This window comes from Xyrauchen texanus, chromosome 11 (genome assembly GCF_025860055.1).
Source record: "Xyrauchen texanus isolate HMW12.3.18 chromosome 11, RBS_HiC_50CHRs, whole genome shotgun sequence".
Taxonomy (NCBI): domain Eukaryota; kingdom Metazoa; phylum Chordata; class Actinopteri; order Cypriniformes; family Catostomidae; genus Xyrauchen; species Xyrauchen texanus.
In genome coordinates, this window is record NC_068286.1 from 31,555,959 (window position 1) to 31,583,494 (window position 27,536).

The following is a 27,536-nucleotide window of genomic DNA, read 5'->3' on the forward strand; positions in this document are numbered from 1 at the left end:
CGCCTAGTAATATTTGCACTAATTAGTGGGTCCACAAGGTGGCAACACACACAGTTGAGCCATTCCTTTCACAAAGAAGATGTAATCGCTGTAAAACATCAGGAAATGAAGGTGGAAACAATAACAGTGGATGTGCATGTCAAGAGCGTGTATGTGAGGAGGTCAGGAGATACCTGCATTTGTATAACTCAAGCCTAAAGGAAAATAAAGACATTTTATGGGTCTAAACTCTTGAAGAGAAATAGTCCAGTATCTCATAGCAGTCGTAGCTTGCATGTGCCGACTGCTGGGGGTGGAAAATGCATTGATGCATCATGGTGTATCGATCTATTAAAGAAATTTTGATTTATCGATTACGGAATTTAAGAATCCGTTAACATTATAAATTAATACCCAATGTCTCATATTACACAAACCTTCTTGCAGCAGACATGGAGCAGAGCTCGCAAGATTACAGGGAAAGAAAACTTTGAAATAAAGGAAGTTTATGCAGCCTAGTTCACCCTGTAAACCTATATAAGATAAAATGAATGGATGGATGGAAGGAAGGAGATAGATAGATAGATAGATAGATAGATAGATAGATAGATAGATAGATAGATAGATAGATAGATAGAGAGATAGATCTTTAGCTCTCTGTATCATTCATTATTCAAAACTGATAGCATCCATTGATCAATGTAAGTTCATTGTTGTTGCCTTCTTCCCTGACTGCGATATAATATTGCTTTTGTATCTCCATAAAATGTGTAATTTCCCCATAAAACAGTTTAACCACGAATAGAAATGGGTTAAATCAGTGGTTCCCAACCCTGTTCCTGGAGGCCTCCCAACACTATACGTTTTGTATATCTCCCTTTTCCAACACAGCCAGTTCAGGTCTTGGAGTCTCCACTAACAAGCTGATGAGTTGAATCAGGTGTGTTTGATTAGGGAGATATTAATATATAAAATGTGTAGTGTTTGGGGACCTTCGGTTAGAAACCACACATTTGTTGGGCACACATTTGCTGCGAAGGAAAACACAAACTCATTAATTCATTCTCTTTAGTGAATGCTACAGAATAGGAAGCGATTTCAGACTGTTCTGAAGGGATCTAATGAGTTGATTACAGTCACCTGTGATTGGTCAATGACAAGCAGCAGCATCGAATAGATAAATCTTTTAGATTTTTTGCAGTGTGTGCCACAAACAGTCCTACAATTTTCCTGAATGTGCTTGACAAGCGGAGGCATCTCCGTTTGTCTTCTTGGCGCCTCTTTCCCTATCCCAAAATGAATAGGGAACTGACGGTTACCACATACCGTGTTACCACCTTTACATGTTTTCACAAAATAGGCTTTATCTAATACAAGTGAATTTGCATGAACCCAGACTGTGTGTTGCTGGAAATAGCCGTTAGATGTGAAGAGCGCTTATTTTTCACCTTCCCGACTCACGGACTTAATAAGGGTTGATGGGAAAACAAACTGCTGTGAAAATATTCACAAATCAGACTGGTCAAGATGAGAGTGGTTTCAGTTTTCTAGGTGTTAAACTTTTGGAGGTATTTGGATTAGAAAATTAAGAGTAATACAATTTTAACTACCAATTGCGGAGTGGAGGATTATTTAATCCGAATTCACAAATCATGAAGAATAAAATGCAACATTATTTACATGTCTACCACAACGCATAGCTGATTTATAGCTGAATTATGAAGTCTCAAAATATATTTCTGCAGTCTTTACATCTACTAATAGACAGTTTTTTGTTCTATGACCCTGCTGAGCCTTCTCCATTAAAACCTGGATCTTCTCTGCCGGCACATGATATTTCGTCTGTTAGTATTTGTTTCAGATTTCACGATGCATTGCGATCGTGAATCATCACACCCCTACCCAACCGCCTGTGTATGCACGCACAGTCAAATGAAGTATTCTTAGAAAGGCTAGCTTTCAACTGTATGCACCCGCTAAGCATGAGCGTCAAAACCGAAGTATACTTTGGGCTTTATGCTGTCAATTGATGTTTGCATGACCCTTTTGGCTGAGGTTAATTAATGATAATGTGACAGTATACGCATGAATTCATCAGGAAACTGCAATGTAGTTTAATCAGTTGTAAACTGAAGGGTTTGAGTTTTAACTGTACACACACACTCTCTCTCTCTCTCTCTATCTCTCTCTCTATCTCTATCTCTCTCTCTCTCTCTCTGTCTCAGGGTGGATCTGTGGAACGCCAGCAATCTGAAGTTTGGAGACGAGTTTCTGGGAGAGGTACGAGTGCCGCTGAAGGTGCTGGGACAGTCGGGCGTTCATGATGCATGGTATGACCCTCATCACATGTTTTGATTTCCAGGCCTGGAAAAGTCATGGAAATAAGTAAAATCTTAAGTTATGGACATGTCAGAGCCGTAGCCTAGCAGGCTGCGCTCATGACATGTGGTGCTGATGCATCGCGGGTGACCTGAGTTTGAGTCCTGGCTCATAAGGTCCTTTCCCTATCCCATTCCCACTCTTCTCCCTCTCATTTCCTGTCACATCTTTATTTTCCCTATCCCATTTAAAAAGCCAAAAGGCCATAAAAAGAAATAAAAATACAATAAACAAAAAAGTTTCTAGTTTTGCTCTGCTCTAAAATATTTCACTGGCTATATATTCCTCTTAGTGAGTGTTTGTATGTTCCTGCACACCAGTGTGAAATATCTGTCTGTCCATCGAGCAGTGTTCTTATCAGTGAAATCACTGACGAAAATGTTAGTTGACACATTTTTTTCAATTTATTTTGTCAACAATTACTAAGATGAGACAAAAAAGACTGATCGTAACGATAATTAAACGATTTTTAGTTAAAACATATGCCACCTTCAAGTGGATATAGGAAGCTCCAACCTCCGAGTTGGGCATTCATTACAATGACATGTCACTCATTCAAGTGGGAAACAAAATACTGAAGAAGCCAAGCTCAAACCAATTTACAATGAACAACAGCAAAAGCGAATTTTCTGTTGGACCAGTTGATAAACATAAATTAATACACTTGCATCACTTATTCACGGTATTAATGATTTATAAATGAATGGTATCTATCAAATAATTAATTAATTTGCTTAAAACAAGCCGCGAATGTTGAGCCATTAGTTGACTGTCATGCATAACAAATTAATATTATTAAAATAAAGTACAGAACTTAATTCAGAAATATTTTTGCAAAATCATTCGCTTCCATCATCTTTCCTGTTGATATGCCCCTTCAAACGTCCCATCTCGGCAGCTTGCGTATCATCTAGAAGTCCGAGTTTTCCACTTTTAAGTGCGACTTTGCTTGATCGTTCATGTGCTTGGAACTTGTAATTACGAAATTTCTGACTCCATTTTTACTATTGACGAAAACATGACTAGAATAAGACTGTGAAGTATAAACAGTGCACAGACAGAACAAGAACTATCTGTTTTAAAAAGAAGAAACATCTAGAAAAAAATTGCTAATCTAATCCAATAATCTAGGATGTTGGAGATTTTCCCGTTTGAGGTGCATAAACTGAAAGAGCTGAACGGTAGGAAAATAAACCACTTTACAATGGGTCAATCTATTTTTACGTGAGCTTAATCACGCTAATCACAATTTATACTGTATGTAATATTACAACCTACATCTGCACAGATAGTGAAGCCAATGAACAGGTAAACTTGCTAGTCAGAATGCGTAGCTTGCGTTGTGAATACTCTTTGTGTTAAAACATGATAAAAAAAAATGCAATATCCTAAACTGACTAGAACACGAAAAAAATGATATCAGTCACTAAAGCAAGAATTCAGAATACAATAACTTCAGTATATTCATTTTATTCTATTATTTCAGGTGCTTAGGTTTTCACAGTTTCACATTGTATTTTGTTGTATATTTTATATGTTTGATATATGTTTTAAGAGAGTGTTCACCCAAAAATAAAAATGTTCTCATCATTTACTCACCCTCAGGCCATCCCATATGTGTATGACTGTTTTTCTTCTGCTGAACACAAAGATTTAAGTGAATGGTAGCCAGAACTTTGAAGCTCCAAAAATCACATAAAGGCTGCATAAATGTAATCCATAAAAATCCAGTGGTTTATATCTTCTGAAGCGATATGATAGGTGTGGGTGATTATATCGCCTATTATATCGCTTCTGAAGACATGGATTAAACCACTGAATTCATATGGATTACTTTTATGCAGCCGTTATGCAATTTTTGGAGCTTCTAAGTTCTGATCACCATTCAATTGCATTGTATGGACCTACAGAGTCAAAAAATCATAGAGTGAATAATGAGAGAATTTTCATTTATTGGTAAACGATCCCTATACACATTTTTAAATGTTTGAATATTTAATTAAACTTTGGTTTGTTTCAAAATATTTTAAATATGTTATTTTTATTGACTAAAATGTTAACACTTTATAATAAGGTTCCATTCGTGGGGCCTGGGTAGATCAGCGAGTATTGACGCTCACTACCACCCCTGGAGTCACAAGTTGGAATCCAGGGTGTGCTAAGTGACTGCAGCCAAGTCTCTTATGCAACCAAATTGGCCCAGTTGCTAGGGAGGGTAGAGTCACATGGGGTAACCACCTCATGGTCATGATTAATGGTTCTCGATTGGGTGCGTGGTAAATTGTGCGTGGATCGCGGAGAGTAGCATGAGCCCCCACATGCTGGGATTCTCTGCAGTGTCATGCACAACGAGCCACGGTATAAGATGATTGATGGTCTCAGAAGCAGAGGCGACTGGGACTTGCCCTCCGCCACCCAGATTGAGGTGTGTAACCGCACCACCACAAGGACCTACTAAATAGTAGAAATTGGGCATTCTAATTTTGGGAACATTTTACATTTTATGGCATTTATTAATGTTTGCTAATGTAAGTTAATAAAAATACAATTGTTCATTGTTAGTTCATAAGGCATCAAATCATATTTACAAATACAACTTTTGATTTAAAAAAAAATTATTAGTATATGTTGACATTAACATTAACTAAGATTAATAAATGCTGTATAAGTATTTTGTAACAATTCTGGCAACAGGTAGACGAAGATGAAGTGCGATGGTCCAAGTTCAGTTCATTAACAAGGTGTATTCCAAAACATGAATCCAAACTTGAACAAAAAACATAAACATGATCTAGACTTGACTAAACTTAACTTGACATGGCTTGACTATGAAACAAAACATAAACATAACTTGACTAGATCATGGAACCAACATTACATGAACAATACTCAACAATGGGCAATGGCAAACATGAAGGTTGAATACTAGGACTTGGGAGAACACATGACAATGATACCAATGAACACTTAGGACTCTAAACAAGATAACAAGACTGCTAACAAACTAATGAAACAATGAACCAATGGGGACAAGACACAAGAACATGGAAACACATGACAAGGAAGCAGGAACAAACATGGCATGGAACTAATTTAAAGTAATAAACATGAACAAAAACACATACAATCCTGACCTATCCCCCCTCTAGGGGTGGCTCCCGACGCCCCAAAACAAAAACACAAAGTTGAGTGGTGGGGGTCTGTGGCGACTTGACATGGATACTTGGCAGGACATGAAAACATGGTGAAACAAGGTGTGGGGTGTGGTCTGGTGAAAAAATGGCGTGGAGCATGAGACCAGGGCGGAGCCCATGGGGGGGTGGAGTTATGAGGCTCGAGGGGCGGGTCCATGGAAGGCGGAGCCGTGAGAGGCTCGAGGGGCGAATCTATGGAGAACTGGATACCCGGAGAGTAGCCGAAGACTCGAAAGGTCAGGGTGGAGCCGGAGGCAGGGAGGACCAAGGTGGAGCTGGGGGATCGGAAGACTGAGGCAGAGCCGGTGGGGCTGAGGACCAAGGCAGAGCTGTAGGAATGGAGGTCCCCAGTGGAGCTGAAGGATCAGAGAGACAAGGCGTAGCCAGAGGATCATAGAGCCAAGGGGGAGCCAGATGACTGACAGACCAAGGAGGAGCTGGGGGACGAGGGACCCCGGTAAAGCCAACAGGCTGAAGGACCACAGTGGAGCTGAGGGAACGTGGAGCCGAGGTGATGTCGAGGGATCGACAGGCCAAGGCAAAGTCCAGGGCTCGGAGGGTCTAGGCGCAGTCAGATGTTCAAAAGTTCACCAAGTCTGGGATATCTCAGAGGGCGATGATCGAGCCAGTGGCTTGGGGGGAACTGGTTAAAGTTCTCCACATATTCCTCAATGGAAACATTTTCTTGGAGTAGGCGAAGACTGCTGGGTTCATCTTGGTCAGTCGAATATTCTGTAACAAGGCTGGCAACAGGTAGACGAAGAGATGATGATGAAGTGCGATGATCCCAAGTGCAGTTTATTAACAAGGTGTATTACAAAACATAAATCCAAACGTGAACACAAAACATAAACATGAACTAGACTTGACTAAACTTAACTTGACATGACTTGGCTTGACTATGAAACAAAACATAAACTTGACTTGACTTGGCTTGACTTCGAAACAGAACATGGGAAACACTCACATCACATGACAAGGAAACAGGAACAAATATGGCATGGAACTAATTTAAAGTAAAAGACATGAACAAAAACACGATCACAAAAATACAATCACGACATGTTTATTGTTAGTTCATGTTAACTAATGTTGCTAACTAATGTTAATAAATCGAATTCAGTCTATATATCGAGCCTTTTTCAGTTTTCCCGTTTTTTCACCAAATTCATAATAGTGATATTTTGTTCGAGCCATATCTATTTCAGCACAGTAAGTTGCTTAGTAACTTTATTTTTAAGTATCAACACATACTATATGCCATTTTGGAGAATTAAAACAGGCTAAAATGAATAAATATGACAACAAAATGTCGGCTAAATTTAAAGGACAATTTCAATGACTAAAACAAATAACTGTGTAAAAATTACAGACATTTGTACACTAATGAGTATATTCGCTTACATATAAGAATTCAGAAGTTTGGTACCTCACATACAAATGTAAATCTGCCCAGGCATCTTCTATGCAATGTTTTGTAGTAAGCCATATCAGGTCACCCCATAAGTCATAAGAAATTAATCAAAAAGAGCCCTGAGAAATGAATCATGTTTTGAGAGTATCAGCTCCTCAGTCCTTCTTTGTGTTTCAGGTACTTCCTGCAGCCTAGAGATAATGGGAATAAATCGGTGAAAGCTGATGAGCTGGGCTCGTTAAGACTCAACATCGTTTACACTGAAGATCATGTGTTCTCTACGGAGCATTATAACCCACTCAGAGACCTTCTGCTGCACTCTGCACATGTAAAGGTGTGTGCGTGGTTAGATGTCTATAATGGATAGAGTCCTGTTGATTTGTGTAACCAAACATGTGTTTGTGTTGCAGCCTGTGTCAGCATCGGCGGCGCACATCTTGGGTGAGGCGTGTCGAGAGAAACATGAAGCGGCCGTTCCTCTAGTGCGACTCTTCCTGCACTATGGCAAAATCGTCCCTTTTCTCAGTGCTATTGCGCACGCTGAGATCAACCGCACACAGTGAGCATACGCACACATTACTGTTTTTTAAAGCTAATTAAAATAACTACCGACTAACCATAGTAGAAAGGGAGTTTTTGTCAGATTTAGCTTTAGGGCTAATAGCTTACTTGTGGTCTGTCCAGAGTGACTGGCTGGTTAAACATCCAGCATGGATGCAAGTGTTCATGAGCAGTCAGTCGGTCATCATGACAAAATAAACCTAGAGACATTCCTCTGTGTCACGTGCTGTTTGTTTCCTACAGGGATCCGAACACTATCTTTCGTGGAAACTCACTCACGTCTAAATGCATCGATGAGACCATGAAACTAGCAGGGATGCATTACCTGCAGGTCACGCTCAAACCCATCATTGATGAAGTGAGTTTGTAGTGCTCCATTTCTTTCTCACCTCTTTAGTTTCTCAACTTCGGACTCTCTTTTTTAGTGTGTTTCTGCTAATACGGCCGCTATTTTGTCTTTGTAGATTTGTACTGATCACAAACCATGTGAGATTGACCCTGTCAAACTGAAAGAGTCTGAAAATCTAGACACAAACAGGGTGAGTCACACAGTGCTGTTGCAATAATGCTGTTGCTTAAAAGAATATTGTTGGTTCAATAAAAGTTTATCTCAGTCGACAGCATTTGTAGCATAGTGTTGATTACCACAAAAATGTATTTCGACTCATCCCTCCTTTTCTTTTAAAAAAAGATCTGTTGACACAGAACTGCCTATTGAAGCGTTTCCCCCCTTGTTTTACTTCTGACTTAAAATGTGAGAATATTAATTTTTATTTTAAGTTTAAAATTTAATGTTTTTTTAACAGCCAGGAATGTTCTTTGCAATAATATAACATGGTGCTGTATGGTTATATGTATTCAATGCGCCCTCTTATGGAGCAAGGAAATAACGCTATAAAAATTCAGCTGACTTTAAAATTCAAATTTAATTCAAATTTAGAAAATGTTTAAGTGCGTGCTGAGTGACTCCAGCCAGGTCTCCTTAGTAACCAAATTGGCCCATTTGCTAGGGAGGGTAGAGTAACATGGGGTAACCTCCTCCTGGTCGCTATAATGTGTAGATCTCGCTCTCGGTGGGGCACGTGGTGTGTTGTGCGTGAATAGCGTGGGCCTCTAAATGCTCTACATCTCCGCTGTAACATGCTCAACAAGCCACGTTATAAGATGCACAGATTGACGGTCTCAGACATGGAGGCAACTGAGATTCGGATTGAGGCAAGTCACTATGCCACCACGAGGACTTAGATCACATTGGGAATTGTGCTTTCCAGATTGGGGAGAAAATAAATAAATGAAAAGAAATTACGTTATTTAATGATGTATTTCAAATCAGCAATGAAATGTGCCTCTATCTTAAAATACTTTTGGCTCTTTTAACTGAAAGGCAGGATTTGCATTCCTACAGCCACCATATTGAGTGTTGCTATTTCTCCCATTCATTTTCCTGTGAGTGATACTGAAAAATTCTTTTTTCCATTTTTGTCTTTAGTAACATGTTTTGGAGTGTTTCAGTGTTGATCTGATATCATCTAACCACACTGCATGTGTTTCTCTTCAGGAAAACTTGCGGCAATACGTTGATCGTATCTTTAATGTCATCACCAGCTCAGGTGTCATTTGCCCCACAGTCATGTGTGACATCTTCTTCTCGCTACGAGAATCTGCGGTATCCCGTTTTAAAGGTAAACACACACTCACCACCATACACACACGTGACCTTCAGATTACTCCTGCATAGTTAATGAAACCTGTTTCTCTATAAGAGCATTCAGATTTTCATTTGAGCCAACAGTGAACTGAGCGATAAAGAAGCCAGTTGTCTTTGCATTCACATTTTATCTGAATTTAAAAGTGAATAAATGTTTTTTTTAAATCCACTTCAGCTGTGATAAGATTTCAGCGCACTTTCCTTTCACACTGCTTGTTTTGAAATCTCAGTCCTCTTGAATAAAAAATATAAAATAATTGCAATACCCTTTCTTTAAATAAAATGTGCAACGCTACTTCACATCAAGAAATGCAAGAATTCTCACATGTATGTTCATGTATGTTCATGCCAATCTCATAAACATAACGTGACCCTGGCAATATATTTGCAAATCGAAATAATTTGCTATTTTACATTTTTGGCTGCAGTTTTAATGTAAAATGTCCAGCGGGGGGTACCAAAAGCAAGTGAAAAGTTGTCGTAATCAGACAAAGTTTTTTTACCTCCCTAACCAAAAACTTGAACCTAAATGTAAGCAATGGTGTATTAAAATAAATGAAAGGTGAAAAAAAAGACAACCTTACCTTAAATCAACATTTACACCTAACCAATATTGCCCTAAAAGCAAATAGGACATGAAAAGAAAATTGTCTTCAGCAACCACGTCATTTTGTGTCACTTATATGACACTTTCGTCTCACGCGTCAGCTTGCATGCTTGGCTGGTCTCGAAACTCGGCCTTCTGAGTTAAAAGTCGAACATTTTATCAGGTGAGCTACAACGTAAGCAAATCACATTTGAGTAAGTGTGTAAATGTAGGTGGATCTGTAATACTTGTTAAAATATATCATTTTCAAATGATATGTTATAGTAAAACTGTTTGATATCATAACGTAGCGGGGGTGAGTAATAGTAATAAAAAAAGTGTTAATAAAATCATAATCAGCCATTGTAGTTGTGATATATGTGAAAGTGAATAATACACACAGTTGTTGTAGTTGTTTGTACTCATACAAAATCTATGTTTAACTCTTTCCCCGCCAGCGTTTTTAAAAAAAAGTTGCCAGCCACCGCCAGGGTTTTTGATGATTTTCGCTAAACTTTAATGGCCCGCAGAATATTTTCTTCCATGAATATATGAAGATACTATATAGCAAAATAAAGATCTGGGCCTCTGCTTTTAGGCAAAAAAAACGATTTTATTTTATCTTCATTTGTTCTTTTTTTATTGCGACTTGAACAGAGGTAGGTTTTGTCAAAAAACAACATTTCAGACAAAAAGCTGAGAAAAAGGCATGTTTATGTCTGATATTTTGAGCTTCTCATACTCCACTTCTTCATGTTTGAGACGATCGCAGTCTGTTTCTTTGATCAAAGAGTTGCGTACTCTTTCAAAACATGCGCAGGGGTCTTCCTTACCGTATAACACCTAAAACATGGAAACCCGGAAAATTCCGTGTTTGGCGGGGAAGCGTTTTTTCATAAAACACGGAAAATTCCATGTTTGGCGGGGAAAGAGTTAAACACTGTCCCTTAACACTTACTTTATAAAAATAATAATTTTAAACCATGACTTGCATAAGTAATATTTACATTATATTCATGATGTTAGTCAGAGGGGAACTGGCCCCCACAGTGAGCCTGGTTTCTTCCAAGGTTATTTTTCTCCCATTAACCAGCATCTTATGAAGTTTTGTGTTCCTTGCCACAGTTTACATTTACATTTATGCATTTGGCAGACGCTTTTATCCAAAGCGACTTACAGTGCTCTTATTTAATAGGACAATCCCCCTGGAGCAACCTGGAGTTAAGTGCCTTGCTCAAGGACACAATGGTGGTGGCTGTGGGGATCGAACCAGCGACCTTCTGATTACCAGTTATGTGCTTTAGCCCACTACACCACCACCACTCCAGTTGTCTTCGGCTTGCTCACTGGGGTTATTAATACAATAATTTAATTACTTATTTTTAAATACGATTAACAATCTAATTACACAATGATATTTAATTACAGTTTTATCTTCTGTTAACCCTCTGGGGTCTGAGGGTGTTTTGAGCCTTGGAGAAGTTTTGACATGCCTTGACATTTGTGCTTTTTTCAGTTGCTTAAAAACACATTAATGGCTAAAGTCTGATAACACTGTATTCAGCACAAACTGGGCTACAATAATATGTGAGCAACATGTGTGTACATGTTTGTATTTTTGAGAAAATAACATTTATGCGTGGTTAAGTCATTGAAATAAGGCCATATAACACATACTAAACATTTGTCCACAAGCCTTTTGAGAACTGGATCTTGTAGCATAGAGTTTCCCGTTTGTCGCTCACTTCAACGTCGTGTCGAAGAAGTGACACTAGGGGTCTCTCTTGAGAGCCTTTTGCATCTCTGATCTATGAGAATAGGCCAATGAGAAATTTGCAGACAGAATTTGCATGTCCCGCCCCCGGACATACGGGTATAAAGGGAGGGAAATGCATCTGTTTCATTCAGAAATTTTCTTCGGAGCCGACCGGTTGTGTATGTAGCGAGCTGCCAGTCACACACTGTTCCTCCCATCTCTGAGTGCGATTGCTGTTGGATCTATGGCGCATATTGGCAGCATTCTCCTTTTCTGCACGCCAGTGCAGCTTTGCCCCTGGGCGCTTCGACAGCACAGTTAAAAGAGTTATTTCTCTAAAAGAGTTATTTTCTCTAAAAGAGCAAATACACAAGAGGCGTTGAACGTCCTTTTCAGGACGCGTCTTTATAAAGATGCCCTTCTGCCCCTGTGTAGTTCCTGGATGCGGTAGAGTGCTCTCCGCTCCTAACGGCCACAGGCGCTGTCTCGTGTGTCTGGGCAGTGATCACACCGAGGCAGCGTTTGTGGATGCTCATGTTCTCACTGCGAGAACATGTCCATGGCAACGTTACGGTTTCCTTCCTCAGAAGGAATGCCACTCCAGCCGCCCCCTGCATCGCTCCTTTTTTCCATGGGATTGAGGATGACCCAGCTGGCGATGGAGGCGATTTGGGGATGGTAGATGACGCCATTTCACCGGGTACGTCCCCGCGAACCACCCGCCCCCCAGCACGCTCGTTGACTTCCGTCCGGTCTCGAGTCAACAGCGGCTCACTTCATAGCTCACTTATTAGGACATATTTCAAATTTCAATACTCTGAATCCTGGCTGGCAAGTCTGGAAACAGTCCCACTAGTAAAATATGTACATGTTTATATAACGTAGCATGTCAACTAATGAAAACTAAATTACTTACTCGTCCGAAATTGTATCCTCGGCTGGATCAAATCTCTCTTCAAAATACAAACGTTCATCGGAGTCCCGCTCTTCTTCTGAGGAAAATTGTAACTCTTCGTCACTATCCAGGAGTTTTCTCACTTGTGCATCGTGCTGTCTTTCAAACACGCAGAAAAGTGAATGACTTTGTTTTTAAGGCACAGTTTGGGGCATTTACCATTTGCATTGATTGTCTCAGCACAATACCATATGAATGGCGTGCTCTGCTGGTGGGTGGGATCACATTACAGATATGAATAGCCAAGTAAAAACTGTACATAGCTTTGTTTCAAACAGATTGCATTGCAGGAGAATATTTGTTTTAAATTTGAATTGTTTTATTTAAAATTAGAAATCTTAAGCTTTCTTTAGACATATGTTTCATGTTTGTGTGATAAGTATTCGCAGAGTTTCAGTTCATTTTTGTGACGTGTTTCAGATATATGCTCGCAAACACAGAGACTGCTTACAGCTCACCCTTTTTATTTTCTTTATTTTACAAAAGCACAAGGTTTTGTTGTTATTGTGAGTGTACACAAATAAAAGTAGACCCTATATAGTCTCTATTGATGTCTTACACTTATCTGTATGCCCAAAAATGACGGAGAATTTGATGTTGTTTCCGCTGTAATGACAAAAAAATTAATCGACCCCAGAGGGTTAATGCCTGATCTTCTGTAAAGCACACGTTTTGAAACGATCTGTGTTGTGAAAGGCGCTATACAAATAAAATTGACTTGACTTGACTAGTGCTTCCAGTGTTAATTTCACCAGGAAACTGCTGCGAAATGTAAAACATTGCACATAAAAGTCAGTTTGCAAAAATGTTGTTATAGTAGTTTATTATATCAAACTAGGTTGATTATCAACATAACGTATTTTACACTGTTTTAAAACTTGCTTTATGGTGTCTTGAAGTTCATTCCGCCACCTACAGGTCACTGATGAATACTGCAGAAAGAATGAAATGCTTGATTCCTCATGAATGATTAATGATTGATAACACATTTCATTATGAGGAATGAAGTAATACCATATGATGATGATGTTTGTGCTGTGTGTGTTGTTGCAGATGATCCAGACGTGCGGTACACAGCTGTCAGTAGTTTCATCTTCCTGCGTTTCTTTGCACCTGCTATCTTGTCACCAAATCTGTTCCACCTTAGACCGCATCACCCGGTGTGTGTAAATCCTCCTCACACACTAAAATGCTCGGTTCTATCTTTGTCATGTTCATCTAAAGCTTTGTTCTGATTAGTCAGAAATGTTTTGAACGGTTCTATACTCTTATTGTCTTCATAAAGGATCCATGCACATCACGAACCCTCACGCTCATTTCCAAAACCATCCAGACTCTGGGAAGCCTCGCCAAATCCAAATCTGTAAGTCTGTATTTCACAGGTTTCTCTCTGCTATTAAAACCACAATGATACTAATCACGTTTCTCTTTCTCTCTGAAAGGCCAATTTCAAAGAATCATACATGGCTGCATTCTACGATTACTTCAATGAACAAAAATATGCAGATGCTGTGAAAAATGTGAGTTTTTTTTTTTTTTTGATTTCCATTAATCTTTATAAATAGTTCAGTCGTGACAACTCTTGGGAAGATTAAACATGGTACTGTGGGTATGACATATTGAAAGGATATTGGTCTTGGCAGACTAGATCTGCTGCTGCTGCTGCTGCAGAGCAAGTATGGAGAATTTGAGAAAATACACTATGCTGCTAGAAAATATGCTAGAATAAATACTGCTAGAAAATATGAGTAAAGCATGTGGACAAGCTGCTGCTGCTGCACATATAGACAAAATGTAAGACTTAATCAATCGAGCATTTAGGACATGCTGCTGCACAAAAATATACTACAAACAATCCCCATGTAGCAGTGGGTTTCAGAAAAAAGAACTATCATTGCCTGCTGCAGTGAAACCAGCTTATCTGCAAAACTGAGCAATTTAAATGTTAGACAATGAGAGAGACTCAAGTTGATTGGCTACCCGATCAAAGGACCAATCAGCTTACACCATGTGAGCCGATTGGCGTGACATCTCGCATGTGAGCGAGTTGATTGCTAACAGATTACAAGATCAAAGAACCTTTTCAGCTTGCACCACTTAGAGTTGCATGGCTGAACTTTGTTCATTTTATTGGTAGCACTTTACAATAAGGTTATGTTCAAATGAACAATGATTTTTCAAAGCATTTGTTAATCTTTGCTAATGTTAATCTATCAAAATACTAATACATTGTTTGTTCATGTTGGTTCATACAACATGACCTAATGTCAACATATACAACTTTAAATATGTAAAAATGCATTAGTATATGTAGAAATGAACATTAACCAAGATTAATAAATGCTGTATAAGTATTTTTCACTATTGGTTCACTAAAAACTTAATAGTTAACTAATGTTAATGAATACAAACTTATTGTTAAGTGTTACCATTTTATATATATACAGGTGAAACTCGAAAAATTAGAATATCGTGCAGAGATTCTGAATTTGGGGTTTTCATAAGCTGTAAGCCATAACAATAAAAATTATATCAAATAAAGGCTTGAAATATCTTACTTTGCTTGTAATGAGTCTATATAATATATTAGTTTCACCTTTTAAGTTGAATTACTGAAATTAATGAACTTCTGCACGATATTCTAATTTTTCAAGTTTCACCTGTATATCTGTTGTTTTTATCATTTATTAATCCAAATATATGTCTGTGTGTATCTGTAGATGTATTTTTCATTAATTATTCTACAATGGCCCTAAAAAGTATTTGTTTAAGTCACACTTAAAAATGTCATGTGATTGCATTATACTACAAAATATCAACGCAAATATTATTTATTGGTCTGATGTTCTGTGTATTTCAGTTTCTGGATCTGATTTCATCTTCGGGTCGTTGGGACGAGAGGAGAATCGAGACTTCCATCATGCTGAAGGAGGGGTGAGAGACTCACTTCCTTGATGCATGCCGCTCGATGTCATGGCATGTTTATTAGTGTGTTTGCGTTCAGACTCTTCAGCATGTGTGTGTGTTTTTGTATTTCTCTGCTGGACGCAGGAGCGTTAAACTTGTTATTAAGAGATTTGATGCAAAAAGGTCTGGCAGGTAAGACACACTTGTGTTTGGTGCCATTGTGACATTTGACCCTCAATATGACCTCCTTGCCCTCTTTATACACTCCCAGTATTTGTGATCAATTAATATGAAAATGCGATACAAGAATATTAATACACACAGACAGAATGAAGCGTTTGTCTTTGTTCTTCCATGTCGTTTGTCTGTGACCTTGTAGTGCTCCTACTTCCCTTCCCTGTTAGTGAGCAGAGAAACTGTCACAACCTGTAACACACTGCTGTCAAACACCCTCTCTAGCGGTCGACCGATGTGGGTTTTTTAATGGCAAATGCTTAAAATTTTAGAGCAGTGTTACTGATTGCCGATATAATGCTGGTGTATACAAATACAGAGGAATTTTTTATTGCTCAGATGAGACTCTTTCATCACTCAGAAGACTAATCTTATTTAAATGATCAACTTTGTCTCAAATGTTTCACATTTTCCTTAAAGGAATACTTGTAAATGAAAATTATTTTATCAGTTGCTCACCCTCATGACATCCCAGATGTGTATGATTTTCTTTCTTCTGCAGAACACAAACAAAGATTTTTATAAGAATATCTCAGCTCTGTAGGTCCATACAATGCAAGTGAATGGTGACCAGAACTTTATAAGTCCAAAAAGCATATAAAGTCAGCATTAAAGTAATCCATCAGACTCCAGTAGATAAAGCAACATGAAATATTGATCTTTTAATATGACATTTTTTGTTTCTCACCCACACTTATCATATCACTTCTGAAGATATGGATTCAACCACTGGAGTCTAATGGATTACTATTATGCTGCATTTATGTGCTTTTTGGTGCTTCAAAGTTCTGGCCACCATTCACTTGCATTGTATGGACCTAGAGTAAATGATGCGAGATCTAACTATTCCTTTTAAGAGAGAAAAAACACAAATGAGCCAGATGGTGACATACGGTGTAGAGCTTTAAAATTTATGTGGATAGTTTAGCTCAGATCATTTGATCTTGGAAGAATTTGAGTCTCAGACTCCTCTGGAAATATACAATATGTCATCAAAAGTTTGAAGATTTTCAAAAGGATCCAAAACATTATCTAATCCTGGACATAGAAGGATGTTTCTGGTGAAATAATTCGGTTTAGCCCTTCTGTTTTGAAGAGAACTCCAAGCAACCATTTTGTTCAGCTCAAGAAAGACACGGTAGAGTCCACTTGATGTACAGTATAGGACACCTCCTGTTTGATCATAAACATGAACATTGACAGGTTTTTCTTTTACAGTAGATATACAGTAAACCCTTCATTTTGAGGAAGAAATATAAATATATAATTAGAGTACTTTCAAATTGTATCTGTTTAAAACAAATACAGAATCATGGTTTTTATGCTAAATCATTTTTAATTGAGAATATAAGCATCTGCTTAGCAGAGGAAACATTAGCTAAAACTCCCATAGACTTCTATTGAAAAGGTCCTTACATATATCTTGGGATCTTGCAAATGATCTCTTTTAACTAGAAGTATGGACGGTAAGTAAACAGCTAGTAACCATGCCCTAGCAGCCACCCAAAACAACCTGCCATTGCATATATACAAAAAGTACCATCATTTTTTTATTTTCTTATTAATGTCTTCAAGGATGTCGAGAATCCAAGGCATTTTTATCAAACAGAAGATTAAGTTTAGTTTTTTAATGTTTCTTAAATGGGTCAGAATGACCCGAACATCGCATGAAGGTTGAATACTTTTTAACAATGTTGATGAAGTTACGACATCAAAACGAGTTGATTAATAATATTAGCTGGGACAAAATGCAGTTAGTGTACGATTTAGACTAGAGGGAGTTTAAGTTAGTCTTTAACAGGAGCAGCTCTGAGGTTTTGCTCTTTTTTTCTCAGGTTCATGATCAAACGAGCTCAAGGACGAAAGCGTTTTGGTCTGAAGAACTTTAAGAAGAGATGGTTTCGTCTCACTAACCATGAGTTTACCTACCATAAAACCAAAGGTAACGCAAAAGGTTTGTCCCATACTCTCACTACAGGTGTGCCAGATGTCTGTTTTTGTATCATCAGTTCTGTCTGTATGTTTATATGTGAACTAATGAAGTGTTCTGTATCAGTGTGTTTTCAGTGTGACTACATCACATGATATCTTACACACATTTCACCGTAGAGCTATTTTTGCTGGAAATTCAAAACCAAAAATGTTTTATATATATCACACATCTAATCCTTTACAAAAGAATCACCTCATTTGATTATTTTCTCTTTTGTTTGGAACTTGATGCACTCAAGTGTTCATACACTAATGTACACACACATGTGAGCACACATCAGTTGAATGCTAAAGATTAAGTTGTACTGTACAAAAAAACGCTCAGTGGCGTCACGTAGAAAAATACTGTCAATGGGCACTGCTTTCAAATTGAGCTGAAACGTGCTGTTTTAGGGGTTGAAACACCCCATTTCCAAAAGATCCTTGGAGATATGGGATTCTTTAGATTTTCATCGGGATCAGTGCAAACTCAGTATTTTACATAAATAATGATATTTCACAGATCACCGTCATTGTTATCGTGTCTGCTGTTGGGAGATTTGCACATTTCATGAAGGAATCGTGCAAATATTCAAATAAAAATAACATACTACTTCTAAAATGTGTCTTTGCATTGCATACCAATATATCGGTTTTACGATTAATCGGTACCAATTGTTGCTTTTTGGAACTATCTTTAATCAGAAAAAATATATGCTTAGATGCAGATTTTCCTCTATTTTATTTTTCCTCTATTTTATTATTATTATTATTTTTGTTCTTATCAATAAATCACATCTGGTGAAATATATACATAAGAACCTCTTTATCTGGTGAATCTATAGGCTATAGCTTCATTTGGTAAATACTCACATGTAGAGCATTGTAACAGAGCCAAATCTCTGTCATTTCAAAATAAGAGTCCCCAGTTTATTTCAAGCTTTTTTAAAGTAAAAAGTCCTACGTTGTGCACCAAATCTGAATTTCTCTGGTTATTATTGGGATTTTGGTTTGGAAAATAAACTGCTTTTGGGATTGTATTCATTTTGCAGCCTCAATGTCTTTGCCCTTCATAGTAAGGAAAGAATAAGTTACTTTTTATTATTATATAGATTGATTTAAAAAATATTATCGGCCGATTCCACCACCTTAGTTATCGGTATCTGCAAAATCAACTATCGGTTGTCCTCTACTTTGCATTTATTTTGAATGCTTTAAGCAATCTAAATCAACTGTGTGTGTATTGAATATTGAATATGCCAAATGTTGTGTATGTGTTTAAGCAGAAAAGACCCATATTGCATGTCTGATGGTAGTTTTTTTTCCTCAGGGATTAAAAGTGTGAGGATGTGTATTCATCAACCTGTTACATACCAGACTAAATCATACAGGCCTTTTAAAACAAGTTTTGTTGATAATTTGAAAAGAATCTACGTATATTTATTTACTATAAACAATTTAGATAACTTTATCACTTTTATTAACATGAACAAACATTACTAGATTATACAACACATAACATTATTAAAATCATAGTGCTGCGCATACAAAACCTTTGCAAACAAAATTTCCAAATGTTTTTGAGAACACTACAGACACGTTAATAATTACCGTGTCTGCACTTGACAAAGTTTCTCTTTACTCATATATTTGTCCATCTTGTAGTGAATGTCCTGAAAGTGTGTTTGGTGTCCTCCAGTATTTATGACGTTGTTGACATGTTTATTAACTTCTATGTGGCTGTTGTTTATTGCGTGTGTCCAGGAGAGGGCGCATTGTGCAGCATCCCTATAGAGAACATCCTGGCTGTAGAGAGACTAGAAGAAGAGTCTTTCAAAATGAAGAATGTAAGGGAAACGCACACAACTTTTTGCTATGTTTGGAATAGCGTACAACTATAGTACCTTCACTTTTATATCCTTCATATGGCAGAAATAGTATGAGTAGTATAGTAGTATGCTATTCCGAAGTTAGCCAATTAGTTTGAATAAAAGCACACCACTTCCACACTATTTCACAAGTATGTATAATGTTTACTGAGCACAAATGCACATTATCTTTATGGAATGCATGGAATACAGTGTCAAAAAATGCAATGTGTTCAATATGATGTTCCTGTGTAAAATGAATATGAAGGAATATCAGCCGTGATTTTTAACATCACTTTCTTGACTTATTATTTGATCAAAATACATTTTACACAAAACTGGACTAAAAGGCATACTGACCATTTTTATTTCTGAGAATAAACATTAACACAATGAGGTCATGTGACAAAAAAGTAGTATACAACTGTTTTGAAATGTTTATGAAATGTTAACTGTTAGACATGCAATTAAACTGAATACTTAGTAGGCATTATAGTAGTAATAATAGTAGGCAGCATATGAATATTGTCCATTATGTGAGTGTTACCATTTCAAAAAGTTTAAAGTCAATAAGCACTGTGTTGTCATGTCAGAAATAGTAAATATACAGTATATACACTCACCTAAAGGATTATTAGGAACACCTGTTCAATTTCTCATTAATGCAATTATCTAATCAACCAATCACATGGCAGTTGCTTCAATGCATTTAGGGGTGTGGTCCTGGTCAAGACAATCTCCTGAACTCCAAACTGAATGTCAGAATGGGAAAGAAAGGTGATTTAAGCAATTTTGAGCGTGGCATGGTTGTTGGTGCCAGACAGGCCGGCCTGAGTATTTCACAATCTGCTCAGTTACTGGGATTTTCACGCACAACCATTTCTAGGGTTTACAAAGAATGGTGTGAAAAGGGAAAAACATCCAGTATGCGGCAGTCCTGTGGGCGAAAATGCCTTGTTGATGCTAGAGGTCAGAGGAGAATGGGCCGACTGATTCAAGCTGATAGAAGAGCAACTTTGCCTGAAATAACCACTCGTTACAACCGAGGTATGCAGCAAAGCATTTGTGAAGCCACAACACGCACAACCTTGAGGCGGATGGGCTACAACTGCAGAAGACCCCACCGGGTACCACTCATCTCCACTACAAATAGGCTACAATTTGCAAGAGCTCACCAAAATTGGACAGATGAAGACTGGAAAAATGATGCCTGGTCTGATGAGTCTCGATATCTGTTGAGACATTCAGATGGTAGAGTCAGAATTTGTCGTAAACAGAATGAGAACATGGATCCATCATGCCTTGTTACCACTGTGCAGGCTGGTGGTGGTGGTGTAATGGTGTGGGGGATGTTTTCTTGGCACACTTTAGGCCCCTTAGTGCCAATTGGGCATCGTTTAAATGCCACGGCCTACCTGAGCATTGTTTCTGACCATGTCCATCCCTTTATGGCCACCATGTACCCATCCTCTGATGGCTACTTCCAGCAGGATAATGCACCACGTCACAAAGCTTGAATCATTTCAAATTGGTTTCTTGAACATGACAATGAGTTCACTGTACTAAAATGGCCCCCACAGTCACCAGATCTCAACCCAATAGAGCATCTTTGGGATGTGGTGGAACGGGAGCTTCGTGCCCTGGATGTGCATCCCACAAATCTCCATCAACTGCAAGATGCTATCCTATCAATATGGGCCAACATTTCTAAAGAATGCTTTCAGCACCTTGTTGAATCAATGCCACGTAGAATTAAGGCAGTTCTGAAGGCGAAAGGGGGTCAAACACAGTATTAGTATGGTGTTCCTAATAATCCTTTAGGTGAGTGTATATATCAAAATAGTACATAGAAGTGATAACCGAAAGCTGGATTTAGTGTGTTTATAGTTGCAGTTTTAGTTGCACCAGTTTAGATGTATTTTAATGCTTTTATTTTGAATTTAGAAACAGTACAGGGGATGTACAGCACAGAGTCAGCCTAATACAACATAAATGAATAAGAATACAGCACATAAATAAAGTTACAATATAAAACAATAATAATAATAATATATATATATATATTTTTTTTCTTCTTTTTTTTTAACACACAAAATAGCACACACAAACACCTTCAGATAACACACTCTTGAACAGTTATCTTTCCAATGAGTCAGTAATTATTTTCAAATAAACTTTAAAGCTCTGAAGATGTTATTAAAGAATTCCTGTTTCAGTGGCATGCCCAAAATTAAAAGCTTATAACTCTTCAAACAAAAAAACAAGTGTTTGGTATACATTTTATGATAACTTTTTGAATGTTTTAGTGATATATATTACGATACATTCTGAGACACTCAGCCTAAGAAACTGCTGAAAAATCACAAAAATACTTTTTTTCTTATTTTTCTGATTTGACGTTATGTACCTCAGTGTTTAAATAAGGTCCGAAAAACAGCTTTTGTTTTGTTCCCAATCATGTTACCTGTAACTGAGTAAAACATTGCGTTGATTCATTAAAACAATAAAATTTTATAGCATTACAAAAACATCTCCAATTGTTGAAAAGCCTCTCCCAAAAAAAAATAACAATTGTACATAAATTCTAATTACACATGCATACACAACAATGACTAAAGCTTTGCTTTCTCTTTTCAAAGCATGCAGACATGATTTTATGAGATGCAGCTATGATATAATGAGATCTGAGTAATCGTTGAGTCTATTTCATGTACTTGGCGCCATCTCCTAGTGGCCATATATAATAACAGTCACCAACCACGTCTACTCTCTGCCCAAATATGGATGATTTTTGCTTCGATCTGAACCCAATCTGATTGGTTAATGGTTCCATGATGTTACAGCATTTCCAATGATATCATCTGATCCAAGAAAACTAAAATGCTTTTAGCCAGATTGCAAGATGCCAGATGCTGTGTACATTGTGCCTTGTGTTAATGATCTAATGATCTTTGCATCCGATTACCTTGTGTTTAGGCTTGTTTGAAAGATAATCGGCTCCTCTAAGTAATGATGTTGTTGTGTGTTGTGTGTTCCATTTATTTTTCATGAAGTTATAAGTGAAAATGTGACACATAAGCAACACCTGTTCACATGTCAAATGTATGTCAAAGATATATACTTTGCTATTACTCACAATATTTTTTCTGTGAGTAAAACAAATAGGATGGAATTCTATTTTTTCTATTGAAAACAAATTGAATTCTTATCTTTGAGAGCTTTCCAACAACATAAGACACATGGTTATGTGATCAGTTTGTTGTTTTTACCAATTACAATAGTATGTACAGTGCAACATTATTAATAAATTATCAAAACGGAACACTTTTGATTTTTCTGCAGATTTCGAAGCATTTGTTCAGTTTTGGTAATAATGCCTACATACAATGTAAAGTAGAGCTTCTAAGCTGTAAAACAAAACCATTTAGTGCTGGTCAAGACTATAGTTAGTTACTAATATTTTGATAATTATTTTTTCTCTCTGTCCCATCTGAGCTTTAAGGGTTAAAGAGTTGTTTTGATTGCTTCCTTGTTGGAAGAACAACACAGAGTGTCATCAATCATTTGAAATAAATAAAAGCTTGCATTTGTGTATATGAAATTGTCCAAAAAAAAAAAAACATTTTTTCTTCCCAATTTGAATGCCCAATTCTCGTGGTGGTGTAGTGACTCACCTCAATCCAGGTGGCAGAAGACGAATCTCAGATGCCTCCACGTCTGAGACCGTCAATCCGCACATCTTATCACGTGGTTTGTTGAGCGTGTTACCGTGGAGACATAGCGTGTATGGAGGCTTCACGCTATTCTCCGCGGCATCCATGCACAACTCACCACAAGCCCCACTGAGAGTGAACCACATTATAGCAACCATGAGTAGGTTACCGCATGTGAATCTACCCTCCCTAGCAACTGGGTCAATTTGATTGCTTAGGAAACCTGGCTGGAGTCACTCAGCACACCCTGGATTCAAACTCATGACTCCAGGGGTGGTTGTCAGCATCTTTACTCTTCCCCCCCCACAAAGGTTTTTTTAACATATCAGATCCAATCCAGTATCCCAATTTAAAAACAATGCAGTCATAATCTTAAAAATAAATGTTTGTTATTATTTGTGAAAACAAGCATTGATTCACCAGTTTAGTATTATGAATATACTTTATTTGTTCTTCCAGATGTTCCAGGTCATTCAGCCAGAAAGGGCGCTCTACATCCAGGCCAATAACTGTGTGGATGCGCGTGACTGGATCGATATTCTGACTAAAGTGAGTCAGTGTAACCGTAAGCGTCTGAGCACGTATCACCCGTCTGCGTACCTCAATGGCCACTGGCTCTGCTGCAAACTGTCTGCAGACAATGCGCCCGGCTGCACGCCCTGCACGGGGTGAGTCACAAGAGTCAACACACCTTGTTTACAGCGTTCATTTTTATTAAGTAACAACACTGATGTTCCAGCTTATAAGTTTCTTATACTACCTAAAATGAATCACTTTCATTTCAGGGGTAAATACTGTAAATGGCCTGAATGTATCAGAAAATGTGGCCTAAAACATGCTGGAAAAATATGATGTCCAATATTTGACTTTTTACAGTCCACATGAAATCAAAATGGACTCAATTATTTATCTCACTTATTAATTTCCAATTACTTTCAAGTATTTTTACCATTAATTTCTTCCAAAAGGATTGCATAAAATGTTGAGTTTGGTTGTCAGTGTTGACATTGTGTTTGTCTCTCTCTCTCACGTAGTGGTCTTCCTGCAAACATTCAGCTGGACGTGGACGGAGACAGAGAGACTGAGCGAATCTACTCGCTCTACAGCACTTACATGTCTAAATTAGTGAAGATGCAGGGTGAGTGAGAGAGAGTGCACCAGCAGCATTATATTAATGTCATTCAGGCTCTGTTTACACCTGGTATTAAGAGCCATCTCAGGTGAAATGAAGTGGACAGGCTGGAGACATCGCTTCATATTTCGACGGGAGGGTCTCTGAGATGCATCACTCAATACATAAGTGTGTTACTACACTGTCACTGTCAAATTATACTTAATATATAAAGGTGCACTCTTAAACCAAAAAGGTGTACTTTTTAGAGCTGGGTGATATGAAACTTTTTTTTATATCAATAGTCACCTTAAAAAATATTGCGGTATACAATTGTATCGTCAACCCCCCTGCCGAGGGTCGGTGAATTATTTTCTTTATTGATTTTGATTTAGAAATTACATTTATTTATTGAAACACGTAAAAAATAAGCACAAGACATTTCTAAATTCAAATTGCACTTTGAACTAAAAGAAAAATACAATTAAAATAATGAATTGATAAAAAAATCTTATTTAACCACCTCCTCGTCTCCAACAGCACCATTTGCCGTCACGCAAACCACTTGTCATTGACAAACTCACAGCTTAGTTCCACAAGACATGCTCGCGCTGCACACGTACAGTACATGCGTATTTCCCACAAGACATGCACGTGCTGCACGCCTCAGAACTAACAGCGAATCAGAAACGAGCATTGACAGCTTTTCTTTTGTCTGTTCTTAAAAATATAATAGAGTGTGTCATTCTAAGACCTCTTACAGGTTGCCTACCTGTTGCAGGTAGATGAGCGAAATTACTTGCACATGAAATACATTTGGACGAGGAGCTTCCGAAATGGATTCAGCCTCGTCACATTTGGTAGGTGCTAGTCTCACACCCTGGCCACTGTTTAAAATATTTGCCGACTTCCCAGATCCCTGCTTTTGCCAGTTCTCGATATTGTCAATAATCGTCTGTAGCAATTGGCATCAGAATCTTTATAAGATATCGTCGATATCCGATAAGATCTTCCTATCACCCAGCCCTAGAACCTTTTTGAATATGCAACTTACACTAACATTTAGTGTTGTGGATGCAGCATCATTCAAACTAGGACTCCATGCGGTAAGTTGTTGGATAATTCGACATGCGATGCAATAATTCTGTGATGCCATCATTGGAGCGTGTAGAACATCAGATCCACCACTGCCCAAATACACTGAAGTTTATTGTGAAAGAAATGACTGTCTATTCCAGAGATCACAAACATGAAGGGCTCCAACAACAACAACAAAAGACAATAGAGCCATTGGCTCCTTTCTTAGTTTCTAAATGGCTGTTTTTATTTGCCAAATTCCAGAACTGCTTGAGCAAGATAGACAGCAGAAGAAAACAAAGAAAGCTGATGTTCATAAAGAAGTACACAGGAAATAAATAGATTGTAGAGCGGAGGAGGGTGGGGCTGGTCTGGAATGACACATGCCTGGTCCCCAATCAGCCTGATGGGGATGACCCGCCAGCAGACGGATGCAAGGCACCAGTGTAACACAGTTAAAGGGAAATGAGGATGCGAGAACCGGCTTGACAATATAAATAACATCTAATGATCAATTTAACCAAAAACACACAAATATAACCACACACACAGGGCAGCTGCCTGTAATTCTCTCTCTCTTGAACTGTTGTCTCCGGCCACCTTTATCCCTTGCGCGCCCCATCAGGCTGATTTGGGTCCGGGTGTGCATCGTTCCAGCCCGGCCCCGCCCTCCTCCGCTCTACATAGATGTTAACACAGACAGATGGACTGCTGAAGATTTTCTGCCTCCACAATGACAAAAACACAACAGTTAAAGAACTAGATAAACATAGAAGGTCAACGAGAAGCACAAGACGGTTAACTAAACATGTTATAGCTTGATTCTAATGTGATTCTTTCTAAACTGTCAGACCCGGTGATACTGCAGTCTTGTAATGTCTCTCTCTGTGTGTTTCAGAGGCGTGTGGCAGTAGATCTGTGTATGATGGCCCTGAGCAGGAGGAATACTCCACATTTGTCATCGATGATCCTCAGGAGACATATAAAACTCTGAGACTCATCATCTCAGCCGTACAGACGCTGGAACAGCAGCACACGCAGTACAAACGAGACAAATTCCGGAAAACCAAGTATGGCAGCCAGTGAGTACGATTTAACCAGTAATCTACTAATCATGAACTAATCATCTCTTAGGATGGAGATAAGTAGCTAGTGTTTTTTTTTTTTTTATTTAGTTCCTGTCATCATTTACTCACTCTCATGTCGCTCCCAAAACACAAATTGTGTATTTCCACACAAGTTGAAAGTCTTACTTTCTACTGCTTTTTTATTGTGTGGGATTTCAAACGATTTGAGGCCAAGGACCCTCAGATATAATCATCCCTTTGCAAAGAATCCCCTTCTTAAAATATAAAAGTTGCACTTTTTTTTTTTTTTTTTTTACTTTTTCATGTATTGTTTGTTTGTATGTTCTTTTGTATTACTGCAGCTCCTGAGTCCAAGAAAGATTTCCCTAAAGGTCAATAATGTATAACCTAAACTAAACAAATGGCTTTTATATTGTCATTGGACTAAAGCAAAGAAATTGTTCAAATATTATCTGGAAAATATTTACTTTGTATGAAGTTGACTGTATATGTATATTCTGCCCACTATTAGAGTTATGTTAGATTTATAAACCTCAAGAGAAACCAAATATATTTGTAAAGTACATTTCACAATAAATATTCAGGGTTCCTGCAGGTCCTTAAAAAGTCTTTAAAATGTCTTAAATTCAGTTTTCAAAATTGAAGGCCATTAAAAGTGTCAGATGTCTTAAATGGTGTATAAAAAGTCTTAATTATCATTTTAAGAGGTCTTAAATTTGGGGACAGATAGACAGAAAACATAATATAATGGCCTAATGTGATTATTAATCTGCAAATGTAATTTAATGTAAGTAAATAAATACATACAGTATTGCTTTTATTTGTTCAGATCTTAAAAAGTCTTAAATGTTATTTTAAAAACTAAGAATATGGTTACAATGACAAAACGAGAACCCATAGAAAGTTACAACACTAAAACAAACTATTTGTAACCCGCACACACACACACAAGATGAGACAGTCACAATGTAAGTCAAAAACTGCTTTTATTGTTAACAATAAAAGCAGGCAAAAGTACAAACGGGCAAATCCAGT

The 27,536-nt window shown here is 37.8% G+C and overlaps 1 protein-coding gene across 2 annotated transcripts in view; it reads left to right on the top strand.

The window, feature by feature from the left end:
* LOC127651443 (ras GTPase-activating protein 3-like) overlaps positions 1-27,536 on the top strand; it is a 102,565-nt gene that overhangs the window by 58,284 nt on the left and 16,745 nt on the right. Inside the window, exons 9-23 of one of the 2 annotated variants that reach the window (XM_052137266.1) lie at positions 2,205-2,309; positions 7,144-7,300; positions 7,377-7,525; positions 7,771-7,885; positions 7,992-8,066; positions 9,086-9,209; positions 13,586-13,692; positions 13,818-13,895; positions 13,975-14,052; positions 15,393-15,466; positions 17,509-17,627; positions 19,409-19,491; positions 23,685-23,893; positions 24,260-24,363; positions 26,312-26,495. In XM_052137266.1, the coding sequence (XP_051993226.1) occupies positions 2,205-2,309; positions 7,144-7,300; positions 7,377-7,525; positions 7,771-7,885; positions 7,992-8,066; positions 9,086-9,209; positions 13,586-13,692; positions 13,818-13,895; positions 13,975-14,052; positions 15,393-15,466; positions 17,509-17,627; positions 19,409-19,491; positions 23,685-23,893; positions 24,260-24,363; positions 26,312-26,495 (1,761 nt within the window). The remainder of the gene's footprint in view (positions 1-2,204; positions 2,310-7,143; positions 7,301-7,376; positions 7,526-7,770; positions 7,886-7,991; positions 8,067-9,085; positions 9,210-13,585; positions 13,693-13,817; positions 13,896-13,974; positions 14,053-15,392; positions 15,467-17,508; positions 17,628-19,408; positions 19,492-23,684; positions 23,894-24,259; positions 24,364-26,311; positions 26,496-27,536) is intronic. The other variant, XM_052137267.1, reaches the window with a different exon arrangement.